Source organism: Neodiprion virginianus, chromosome 2 (assembly GCF_021901495.1).
Source record: "Neodiprion virginianus isolate iyNeoVirg1 chromosome 2, iyNeoVirg1.1, whole genome shotgun sequence".
NCBI classification, from domain to species: Eukaryota; Metazoa; Arthropoda; class Insecta; order Hymenoptera; family Diprionidae; genus Neodiprion; species Neodiprion virginianus.
The window spans coordinates 19,986,998-20,000,463 of NC_060878.1; the positions used below are offsets into that span (position 1 = coordinate 19,986,998).

General features: G+C 38.5%; 1 protein-coding gene across 1 annotated transcript in view; it reads left to right on the top strand.

The window, feature by feature from the left end:
- Positions 1-13,466, top strand: part of LOC124299125 (sodium-dependent neutral amino acid transporter B(0)AT3) — a 521,903-nt gene that overhangs the window by 285,759 nt on the left and 222,678 nt on the right. The window contains exon 10 of the mRNA XM_046752087.1: positions 11,656-11,817. Within this exon, the coding sequence (XP_046608043.1) occupies positions 11,656-11,817 (162 nt within the window). The remainder of the gene's footprint in view (positions 1-11,655; positions 11,818-13,466) is intronic.

Below are 13,466 nucleotides of genomic sequence, written 5' to 3' on the forward strand. Positions count from 1 at the left end.
CACAGAAAATTACCTGAACAATTATTTAGAAAATGGGTATACGCCATGCTTCAACAAAATAACAAAGCCCAGTAGCTGTGATCCAAATAAGGGGTCATGTATTGATAATATTTTCGTCAAAACCGAAAAAACGTTCATGAGATCTCTAAAACTAACTACCCCATACCCAGACCACTATCCTCTGCTCTTGCAACTCGGGAACGAGGAAGTTCAGGAAGAAAGCAGGGAAACCGAATATATTAACTATAAAAAGTTGAAGCTCACTTGTGAAAAGACAGATTGGCGTGAAATAATGAACATCCCTGATCCAAATACGGCTACTAACCATTTGATTTCGTTAATTCAAACAGTCATTCGAGAATCTAGTTTCAAAAAAAAGAGAAATAAACTAAAACCTAGAAAAAGTTGGATCACTCCAGCAATAATACAATCTACTCAAAACAAAATGAAACTATACAGGGTGTCCCTAAATTGCCTCCCACGGACTAGCCAGCATGATACCTTGTTAAAATCCAACCGAGAATTTCTTTTCCGGAAGCTCGTCCGACGCATAGTTTTTGAATTATAAGCGATAGCGCTAGGCCAATCAGAGTGCACCATTTCATCTAGATTTGCCGCCACGGAAATTGCTGTTTTGTTCGTCTGGGTGAATTATTATTATTCGTTTACGAATTAAATATCGGCACCTCCCCTCTCTCGCTGCTGTACCCCTTCTCGGGCGCTGACCTCGGTATTGTTGCCGCGGCACACGCTGCCGGCCGCACATCCATGGGCGCACACTTGTGTGTGTAAACAAAAGCGCATCCTCAAGAATAAGGAATACAGCAGCGAGAGAGGGGAGGTGCCGATATTTAATTCGTAAACGAATAATAATAATTCACCCAGACGAACAAAACAGCAATTTCCGTGGCGGCAAATCTAGATGAAATGGTGCACTCTGATTGGCCTAGCGCTATCGCTTATAATTCAAAAACTATGCGTCGGACGAGCTTCCGGAAAAGAAATTCTCGGTTGGATTTTAACAAGGTATCATGCTGGCTAGTCCGTGGGAGGCAATTTAGGGACACCCTGTATAAATTATGGAAAGACGAACCAGAGAATATAGATTTGAAATTGCGATATACAAATTATGAAAAAAGGTTAAAAAAAATTATACAAACTGCTAAGAACTCTCACGACAACCAAGAGCTGTACGCTAAATTGGGGGACAATAAAAAACTATGGAAATTCATCAATGCAAAAATAAATGGTAGTAAGAAACGAAAGAATAATTTTGATTTTTTGAATGTAAATGGGGTAAAATTAGGGTCAGAAAAAGAAATGGCAAATAGTTTCAACAATTTTTTCAGTACGGTGGGAATATCCCTTGCAAAAAAAATAGTAGCACCAGAAAATCAGATCAGAATGCCTAAATACAACTCGAAAACAGCTTATATAAAACCCACAAGTTGTGGAGAAATTTTCAACACCATCCATGCCCTGAAGCCTAAGGCAGGGGGCGTAGATTGCATAAAAATTACTGTTTTGCAACACATATCCTGGTTCATAAGCCAACCGCTAGAGCACATTTTTAACTTGTGTATCCTGCATTCTGTCTGGCCGAAAGCACTCAAAAAAGCTGAAATCATCCCCATACATAAGGCTGGGGATAAACATCTTGTGCAAAACTATAGACCAATCTCACTTCTGTCTAATATTGCCAAGGTTTTCGAAAAGTTGTTGCACAAAAGACTTTCCAACTTCATCAAGGAAAATGAATTGATCGCTAGCATGCAATACGGTTTTAGACAAGGCAAGGGCACAAAAGATGCGCTGGCTTTCGTCACTAATACACTCTATCAAAATATAGACAAAACGAATGCCACCATTGTCACTTTCCTGGATTTGGCAAAGGCTTTCGACACCGTAAACTTTGAAATTTTGTTTAGGAAATTATACAGATACGGTATTAGGGGAAAGGCATTAGACATTATCAAAAGCTATCTGACAGATAGAACGCAGGTTGTAAATTTAAATAGCACCAAAAGCAAAGAAACAAAGGTTGAAATGGGAGTGCCGCAAGGTTCAATTTTAGGGCCACTGCTTTTTGTTGTATACATAAATGATATTTTCGATGAATTGCCACAAGGATGTATTGTTTCTTTTGCTGATGATACTTCGATAATTAGCACCGACTCAACTTGGGAGCAAGCAAGACTCAAAATGGTGAATTATTTAGATAAAATTGGAGACTGGTTCAAACATAACAAATTAACTTTAAATGTAGAAAAAACTGTGTTCATCCCTTTTGGGGCTTATCAAGTCAGCATTCCGACAGAGTTCACAATTACCATTAACGGTATGGAAATAAAGAGAGTACAGAGTACAAAGTACTTAGGGGTTATCTTTGATAGTCATGTCAGGTGGAATTTTCAAATAGAGCACATTATTAAAAAAACCAGATATTTGCTCTACGTTTTCTGGAGACTATCGCATTTCGCTCATAAAAAAATTCTGGTAATGATGTACCATGCACTTTTTGGAAGTGTAGCTCACTACGGTATAATAGCATGGGGTGGAGCATACGGAAATGTAATGGACTCTCTTGAGAGGGTCCAGCACAGACTATGGAAAATAATTGCACGAAATAATGCTGATTTGACGGAACCTCTAAACATCCGCGAGACTTACACATTGGAGTCACTGCTATATCATTATGACGACTTGAAAACCAAATACACCCAATCGGGGAGCAATACTAGAAACAAAACCATTGCTAAACCAAAGACCTCCAAAACCATAGGCTTTAAAAATCATGTGATTCAGGGAATAAAGAGCTATAACAGACTCACGCATGAGCTGAAAATATTAGAATGTAGTAGAAAAAATATAAAGAGGCAAATAAAAAGCTACCAAATATCACAAAGAAACTACTCAAGCACCGAAAAACTACAACAAAAATGATCATTTTATTTTATATTCACATTATATTTTATTATATTATTATTATTATTATTGATAAACCTTCTTAGTTATATCTTAAATAACTATTTTGTTATTTTTTTCTTTATCTACTTTCGCCAGTCCTGCGCACAGACATGCTAAATGTCTCTGCAGGGTATATATTATTGTCCTTGGGACTATTAGTCTTAAGTCAAGTATGTATACGATGTAAATTGCTGGTTTAAATATACTAAATATACTAATGATGATTTTAATATACTATAACTAATGACGACAAAAAAAAAAATCGAAATCAAATATGAAATTGAAGAAAAAAAAAAAAAAAATTTGTTGAAAAAAAAAAAAATTGGAGCACGCGGTACTTGGCAGGCCCATGTTTATATTGCCATCATAACATTTGTATAGCTCGACTTGTATTTTCTTGTGCTCGTTTTAGAAAGGCCCGCTAAGTACCACTACCTCCAATTTTTTTTTTATCAGTAAAAATTTTTTTTCTCTCAGTAAAATTTCCATTTCAGGTTTTTTTTTTTGTAATCATTACTTTCTAAATAACTTATACTTGGGAGTAGTATCTGACTTGATGACAGTTTTGTAGGTGGCTGTTTTGTGGGTGGCTGTCACATTAATATAATTGGCGAAAGGTTTTTGCACCAGAGGTGCTTTTTGGGGATATCAGTACTTTTTGCGGGATTTCGCTTGAACATTTGAAAATTTTGCTCGCTCGCTACGCTCGCTCAATAGATTTTTGGGATACAGAATAAATATTTTGGACAAAAATAATCGGTGGAAAAGCCAAGTTAGAGCTTTCTCATAATTACATGTATCAGGTCCAAGGTCTTCTACACATTACGAATAGGAAATGGTGCTATTTTATAGTTTGGACGCCGAAGGGATTGATTTTTGATAAAATAAAACGTGACGATGAATTTTGGACCGAAAAAATAGAGAACAAGTTAGCAGATTTCTTTCACTTTTGTTTGTTGCCCGAGATCGTAGATTCTAGACGCGCCCGACAACTCTCAATCCGCGAACACGCTCATATTATCGAAGCCCAGAAGGCAGCGCATAAGAAACAGTAAATTCACGACCGACAGACGACAAAAAACTGTAATATGAATATATGTATATATGTACATAAATACAATAGCTTTGTATGTATTGTGACGTGGTATTTCATACCCCGTCACTTTGTTTAACTATCGCACTTCCCTAGGTACGAATATCGCTAAAAATAACAAAAGCACGTCTGAGGCCAATACTCCAAAAATGAACGACTAATTATCTTTAAGTTGAATTCTCTCTATTAAGCTAATTTTATTCTATTTTCTAATTCTGTAACGCTCTACGAGAACCATCTACGAGACCTCCGCTTCGAGACACCAGGACACTGTCTGACAGGAGTCACGTACCAGCTTAACACCGACCACCACCGACTACAGACGAACGAATACCGCTGAAACCACTCCCGATGGATGCCTATCTAGTTGTCGAACAGGGTCGTGCGTGATGCACAAACAGTACCTACAACTATTTGAGACTTATCGGCCGGGAGCCGAACCACGAATTAATGCTTCTACCGCTCGGATGCATCGCCAGACGGCGTACAGGGCTGTGCGTCAAACACACAACAAAGCCTCCCGTCGACGATACGTATCAGCCTGGAGCTGAACCGACCATGACACCTACTAAGTCGTTGTCTATCAAATAGAGGACGGTTTTCTCTTCACGAACCGCCCTATCGAAGGACTGCGGCGTGGAAGAGGCTAGACTATGCTGACCACGTGGATCTGGTGGATATAGTGTGGGGATCCGGGTTGAGGGCCATCACCACCAGATCGTTCCAGCATGACGGCTTCAATGACCGAGGGCCGGGATGCGGCGTCGACGAAATAGCTACAACGGGGAGTACCAGTAAAGCAAGGAGTGGGGTACAGTCGGTCGTAAGTCCAAGAGATCGGTGACGGAATATTGTCGCACACCTCAATATCGCAACACATGAGCGGTACGACCTCCCCTCTCACCAACGATACCGCACAGCTGAGGGAAAACATCTCTGACCACCTTCCGACGTCCCGATACCTCGATACCTGTCGTCGAGGGAGAAGAAAAACAAGCGGCGAGGGATTATCGCCGCCTAGCCGTAGACCAGACCTACGCGACCTGCTAGTCCAATTAGAATATCGCAAATTTGGGGAAAAATCACGTGACAGCAGCACGGTGAAAATCAGGATCATCGCTCGTCTCGACACTCCACGTTCAGCTTTCACTCTAAGAAGACGTGCTATCGCTATATCGTACCGCTATTACTATCTCTTGTATCTTTTGTATCTCTTGTATCGTAGATTCAGTTTCTCGCTTTTGTTACCGCATCTTCGGTGCCGTCTCTATCTTCTTTTTACGTAAGTGAGGTTCCTTTTCTATTTTGTGAAGCCACGAGATTACTTGCAATATATCGTATCTTTATCTCTCTCTTTCTCTTTATCTTGCAGTTGGTCTGCGTGAGCCACCTGGGCTCCTACCTTATTCTCTATTATCTCTTATCTTGTCCCTTTCTGTTTCTTATAGCAAGTAACTTCGCGACTGGTTAACTATTACTTACGCAATGTTATTGACTATCGCGTTATTTTTTTATCTTTCTCTTCTAGAATATCTAAATATCTAATATCGCTGTATAGCAGCGTGTTCTGTTGAATGATCAATTCTTATCTTAGTTATTGAGCATTACTGTTTCGCTATACTTTCTTTGATTATTTCATAACTGTCTCTTTACCTATTACCTTTGATTGATTTATCTTAGTGAGTGTACCGCGTGAGCAATGTTACATCGCCGCGGGGTCCCGCTCGTCGTTCATTTGACATTGGAGTATTGTGCCGTATCGCATAACATCTTTTTCATTATTTTCTTCGCTAATATCGCTGATCGTAGTTGTCTGTAGTCTCTTTGGTTTGTCGTATGTCGCATATTAATTCTCTTGAATACTATTTGTCTTAATCCCGAAGTTATCTTTTATCGTACCGAATATTACCGTTCTTTTTTCTCGCACTTACCGCAAACTAGAGACTACGTATTATCTGTTAGTATCCATATTTTATAATAATTTTCTACTTGACCTGTTTCCTTGAATTTACCTCGTAATTCGTAATTCCCTGTCTCTGTTACATTTCTGACAATTCTGGTAATGTGATAACTATTACAATTTCTGTATTCCGCGTGGTTCTTATAATCGCTTTTCATATTTTATGGTTGACTTGATCAATGCTTAATTTAAGTACCGTATACCTTTTTCTGTTCGGCCTATTCATTATAATACCGTGTTAATCATTACCTCAAATCATAGTATCGCGAGCCGACGCATATTTCCCGCTTGTTCTGAAACTGCTCTGTTATTTGTTAAATCTCTCGCTCAACTTTTCTCTGGCTGTAAATATTGTTAATTATCGCATTTGTCTTAATAGTATCTCAATCTCTTCAGTTATTTGCTTGTTATTAAAATTTATCGCTTCTTAATCAATATATTCGATAATATTTCTGCTTCACCTGTTTCTTATTTTATCTATTGGATTCAACCCCTTCCCTCTACCATCATCTTGTCTATACTGAGCAACCTGTGCAAAACCGTCGTAGAACCTGACCTTACCTTTACCTATTACCTTTACCTTCACCTTTATCTTTTTCTCTAATTATCTATTTTCTGACGCATGTGCGTCTGGCGCCCAACAATCATGTCTTTCCCTTTTCTTATCTCTCTATATCTAATTATTCAGGTTAGTGACTGCGCCGTAGGGTAACCAATTATCTCATTTCTTCGTTTAACCCTCGCGAAAAATCGTTTTAAATGGTTACAGTATATAGCTTACGTGCAATACTTCTGTGATTTATGTTTAGTTAGTTTTGTGTATTACTATGCCAAAAATTTGCTAGTCATATCGTTATAATTATGTATCTGATTATTCATTCCAGGAATACTTTCTGCAGTCTGAGCAAACTGCGTGTATACCTATATTTTATGTAAATATTCTATAGCCTATTTTTTCATTACTATCTGTGACCTGCACTCGTGACGTACCACTTTCTATAGTTTGCGCTTTCTGTAGAATTTATTTAGCCATATAATGTATACAATGCTCGATGCCTTGTTATGATATCAATTTTCTCTATCAAGATTACTGTCATGTTTCACTTATACTGTTTCAATTTAATTTCTATGAGATCCTTCTCATACAGATTTCGTGATTATGTTTATCAAGTTTCGACGAGTTCTATTTCACTTTTATCATTTTATATTATTTTTTATCATTCTGTATTTGTTTGGTGCAAACCCGATCATGGTTGGGAGGTAGGGACGGGTTAGGTGGATCTCTGTTTGATAGCGACCACCACGTGCTGGGACCTGGGAGATTGATGACATTTTCGTTGTTATATCATGAATTTGCTAACAGCTATTCGTTGCAATTTTCAATTTAAAATGACCTGTGACCCCGTCTGGCCGGTATTCATAGTTACGTATTATTTTCGAGACTGTATTAGGAGCAGCTCTCTGCCGATCAAGCTATGCTTTGAGCTGACTCAAGACAGTCCTGCAAATCGAACCTGACTATGAATACCGGCTATTAGACTATCACCAGTCACGTGATCGCATTGCGTAGAAATACGGACGCCGGTGAATATAATTTTCGTTGAAATATTAAGAATGTATATCTATATCAACATACGTACGGGGAATTCTACGTCACGTCAATCAAAAAATGACCTCGTATTTTGTCAAACTTTTCATACTTTTTTTCACGTGAAATAAAGGTAAAAAGAATCAATACGCATTTTGGTATTCGTCCGAATTATGTTTGTTTTCGAAAGTTACAAGACAATCATTCAATGTTGATGTAAAAGGAGCGCGCATATATCCGGTTCTATTCGACGTGAAGACATCATTTACAGTGCGTTCGGAAGGTGAACGAATAAGCTTTCATAAAAAAAATGTAATGTTGAACATTATTGAAAATCCTAATTTTTATAAACAATTCAAATGTTTGACGATTTTTACCTCATTAATGACAAGTTTTTGAATTATAAAAAATTAATTTCGGGTTCCTTATTGAATTCTGCATTACTAGTAAATTTTTCAAGTGGAATCTGAAAGGAGTCTATTTTTTTTCTATTATTCATCAGGTGCTGCGTCGTGCCGAGCGCAACACACTGGGCTGTTTAAAAATATTTGAAACCGAATGCCCGTGAGGGGCGGAAGAGGCTAGCCCGTGTCACCCGCCCCACTCCGGCGACAGCTCGGCTGCTCCGTTTCACTTGCTTCTGTACTCTCTCTCTCTCGCCACGGTTAACACGGGAAGCGGAGTAGCCCGCGCTTTCCAGCTAGGCAACGACCTTGATACAAAAATGTCGGGCAAAACTTATAAAACTGAAACGTCATGGTCAAAAATCATCAGTCGCCCGACACCTCTGACAACGTTTCACACCGCCTACGAAACTGACACCTCTGAGCGTTCGGTTTCTCCAGAGCCCAGGTCTTCGATTACGTGAAAATTTTGGAAAATAAGAATTCGTGTTCGCTACATCTGGTGCGTGTCACCATGGAAGAAATAATAACGATACAGAAACCGGTGGCATCCGACGAATCGATCGCACACTCTGAGACTCATGCTCATCAGCTGTTTGCATCGTCTACCTTCCAGGACAACGATGAAATCCGTCTTGTTCTTCAACATCAAGACTTGTGCCTACTGCCTGGTAAAAGCTCTCTGCACATTCATGGAAAAATTACAATGGATGATGATGTGACTGCATTGGTGACTACAAAATCGATCAGTATGGCTGTTTGTAATTTATTTGAGGAAGTTAGCTACGAGTTGTACAGTGTGGAGATTGATAGGTATAAAAATGTTAGTATCACCAGCGTTATAAAGGGTTTCTCATCCTTGAGTCCGGGCCAGCAATATAGTATGGAGAATACCGATTGCCGGTTGCTGCCTTATATCAAACTGGCCGATAAACTGTAAATCCAGCTACTTAACTACATTGCCAAGGATCCGGCTATATCTATGAGTTTTTGTTCTTGGAAAACGTACGTATATCCGATGCTCCCGTCAACGACGTGACATGTATGAGCGGTCAAGACATTGACACAGCTGGAGAATACGAGATATGTTGTTGTGGGATTTCAAACTGCAAGGAGAAATGGTCCACAAAAAATGCCAGTGAATTTGATCATTGCCGAATCAGAGATGTAGAACTCTTCCTCAACCCGCAGTGTTATTCCTACAGCAATTCGAATTTTCATATATCCAATAATCAGTACGCCATTCTCTATGATATGTATATCCGGTTTCAAATGGCCTCCTATAGCAAAGGAGCTGAACCTTTGCTATCGAAGCGTGAATTTATAAATCAAGCTCTTCTCATCGTTATCGATTGCTTGAAATAGAATGAATCGTTGAAAACCGGACCGTTGCATATTCGATTAAAATTTGAAGCAAGCGTGGAATTTCTTGCAAATACAGCAGTCTGTTGAATGATCTTGCACGATCTTATTGTCGAGTACAGCCCATTCAGTGGCACGGTCAATTTTGGAATAAGATGTTTAATTATTATCACGTAAATAAAGAAAATATATGTAAGATGTTTTGTTCAATTTAAAATAAGATGATCTATCTTTATCATTGCCTACAAGCTGAAAACAGAATGTAATTGCTCATAAATAAAAAAACATTTACTCCAAACATCCAACCGTTATTTTTTGAAACGTTCTACTTCACCCACCACATGAAAAAAATAGTTATCTTGCCGCAGTTACGTCCAGCATACCAGCTCTCTCTATTTTTCATACCCGCTTACTCTCCCACAGTTCTCATATAAATATCGTGGTCTCTGTCCTGTCCTCTTATCTCTATCTAGTCTCACTCCATTCACTATCGCACTTGCTCATCTAATTCTATTCCCTTCCTTTAGCATCTTCACATTTCTCCTGCATCCGTACGTTTTTTGTCTCGAGATTCATTCGTATTCTAACTCTCAAGAACCTCAGAGCTAAAGCTCCCAAATAGTTTCGTACAACACACTTCATTCTTACCTCTATCTCGACTTCTTGCAATTAATATATACTTGACATCACCAATAAACTCAACGTTATTCAATCCTCAATCCCAATTCCAATTGTCTTAGTACATAAAAGTGAAGCCAAACCAGGTTTCTTCTATCGCTCAGGAGTAATTCTAATTAAAAATAAAAAAATTCCAACCACATTCACCGACGTAACACGGCAAGCATTTGAAACAATGCAGAGTCGATCGATATAACATCGATTGATCGATAAAAGGTTGGGGGGCGCCACATGTGACAAATCTACGGCAACACTTCTGCCTAGTCACACCAGCTGTCGGTAAGGCCGGAGGTAACATCACCTTGCGGTGGATATTGGGCGCACAACAGACCCGATTGGTAAAACAGCGACTGGTGGCGCCAACAATGTTATTGCTCTTATCGGTAATAATTTCTTCGGTAAATTATCTGCCATCTAACGGTAAGAATTTAAAATGTCTGCTTATCCGACTACAAAAAATTTAAAATGGATGCTTATCTGATAACACATAAATCTCATTATTAAACAGTCTGTCAGTTAAATCGAGTAGAACACAGGTGGCGCCATATATGATAACGTTCCCGTCAGTAACACTATCGTAGGTTAAGCCAACCCCCTAACGGATAACATACCGACCGTCGGTATGGCAGGAATCAGGGCGACCTGTTCGGTACGCAGCCATTTTATGTTTCAGAACTCTTATATCCTATTCACTGGGAAAATACTGACGTTACGACGATGAATTTTTGCTCTTCTCAAAGCATTCAAATGACACATTAAAGGGTTAGGAAACGCGTAGGAGTTACTTGAGTCGTTGACGAACACACTTTTGTCATATAGTGTTGAAAACTTTCGCAACTTGTATTCGAAAATATGGAATAGAATATTATAGATTAAACCTAACCGATATATGATCCAAAAGAATTATTTCATGTCAATAATTACCCGATGACCACCGGAGTAAAATGATGTAATTATATATCTATAAGTCATCAATGGACAGCACTCATAAATAAAGTTCAGTAGAACTAGTTATCAAATTTCCCATCAAGAATGCACACTCATGTTTCTTGGCGTCCTTAAGCTTTTGACACAGACGGCAGCCCAGGAACACAACAAATATTTTCTAACACGAAAGTCTGGGGCAATGTTACCTATTTTGTTTCCATAAAAAATATGAATCCCTAGGACTGCCAACATGTCCTACATGTTCATATTACCCTAACTTACCCTACACCTATAAGCCCTGAGTTGGTTCTTGCCCTATGATTATATTAGTTCCACGAATTTAAAGTTGAAAACTGTAACACGTATTCTTGAGAGCATGAAATATATTCTGTAAACGAAAATCAGTTTTTGTAACCCAAAAAAATGAATATCTCTCCTCTTCCCTTGAATAAGTGTTTCCACAATACAATAAAATGTTGCAAACCTTTGTAAGACCGAATGTGTTGTAAAATTCTTTCACAGGCCTCAGTGTTCGAATAATATCACTTTTGCTACAATATTGGAAAACAGTCAAACGGAGAGTTTCAGAACACCATTGTAAACATACCACTAGTTTAATGTCACCGCATTAAAAACTATGTACTATGTACTATGTAGCAATTTCTATATTGTTTAGATAAGTGGGCCAACGCAGTATTTTTGGTACCGTACCACGCTGATGATATCGGAGGATATAAATTCGCCAGAAGTTTTCAACTGGAAAATAGCACTAGCACTTGTGGTTGCCTGGATTCTAGTCTACATGTGTATGATCAAGGGCATCGCATCATCTGGAAAGGTGAGTTGGTAGTAAGATTGATTGATGTCAGTGGATTTGAGTTATATCTTAATTTAACGGTTCCCATGATCTATTAGTCTATAAAAAATTAAGAGGAACATTCAAATTTGTTGTAATCCAACCGCAAGAAAAAAAGTTTGATATTCTGGTAAACATAGGTATATCAAATTGCAGTGAAACTACCATTTACAGTTGTACTTATGAGAAATGTAACATGACTATTTTCAATTTTGATACTAAAACTTTAGAAATTGTTTCAAGTCACTTACCATCAGTCCACGTACGTTAAAGTCATATTGAATTTGAGTTATATCAAATAATGCAGTTGCTGGAATTCACGGAGCTTCGATATTGATATATGAATCTCGTGTTCAGTAATTGAAGGATTTTTTCTTTCTTTTCTTACGAAAATCTTAAGACGCGCTAACCTTTGCCACCCAAAATATACTTCTAATTGGAAATTCACATAAAGACCATAGCTTCAAGAATCCCTGTGAGTAACAAAAGGATATATGCACTCATAACTCCTGAGAAAATCAATTTTTTTTTCGTATTTTCGAATAGCCTCATCTTTCAAGAACCTTTCAGGACCTTTTCTGTAAAGAAATTCGAAAAATTGTGAAAGTCACAACTTGCAGAGTGAATCAGTACTCGTGGCAAGTAGAACACCAGTAGGCGAGATACGACAGTTCTAAATCAATATGGCAGCACACCGGTCGAACCGGTTACGATACCAACTTTACCGACAGTTGGTAGGTTACCGACGAGGGGTGAGAAATCACCCCTATTGACGGTCGATTTTGACCGATAAGATGTTCGATTACGAGATTTTTGCTTTCTGACAAGTAGAATTTCTATCCATAGGGAGTCCCATTGTTTATATTTACCGTCAGTTTTTACTGATGAGAAGACTTATCATCAGTTTTTTGCTGTCGGCTGAGTTCGATGATGAGACTTTTTTCTTTCGGATAAGTAGAGATCTCAGTGGTGGGATTACCATAGGTGGTGCCACCTTTATTGATCAATCTTTGTTCCATTTCATCAGCGTCAATCGATCGGGTCTGCTTAATTTCCAATGTTCACCGCAAAACAGCTACACTTTTATTGGATGGTGGTTTAGGAAGTGGGTGGAAATATCACGTTTCAAAATAATAATCGAATACTTTAGATAGATGTTTTTTACCTAACATAGCTGTATTTTTTTAGTTGTTTTTTCCTCCACTTTTCCCATAAAATTTCTGTCGAGTCTTATTTGGTAGGCAATTATGGTGTAGGAAGTGGTATTATCTATAAATCAGTTGATGTAAGATGTTGGATTCGTAGAAAAGCAGAATTTTCTGGACATACAGCCTTTGAGGTAGTGCCGATGATGGGTGGCATCAGTCTGAAATGTAGGGATGTCCTAAAATAAGGAAATGTTGGCTTTGAGGGAGTGGTGAGAATAAGCTCGGTTGGTGGCATTGTAAGTGACCAGTGTAGAAAGTAAAGTGAATTCGGTGAAATCAACCTCGTCAGTCCTTTGGAAAGCCAGCTGACGATGATTTCCCACCTGGATTTGGTGGAATATACAACGCTACAAACTTAAAACTAATTAGAACGAAATTCGCAATACGTGTTCTTACCACCCACAGTGGGGCCGGATCCCAGAA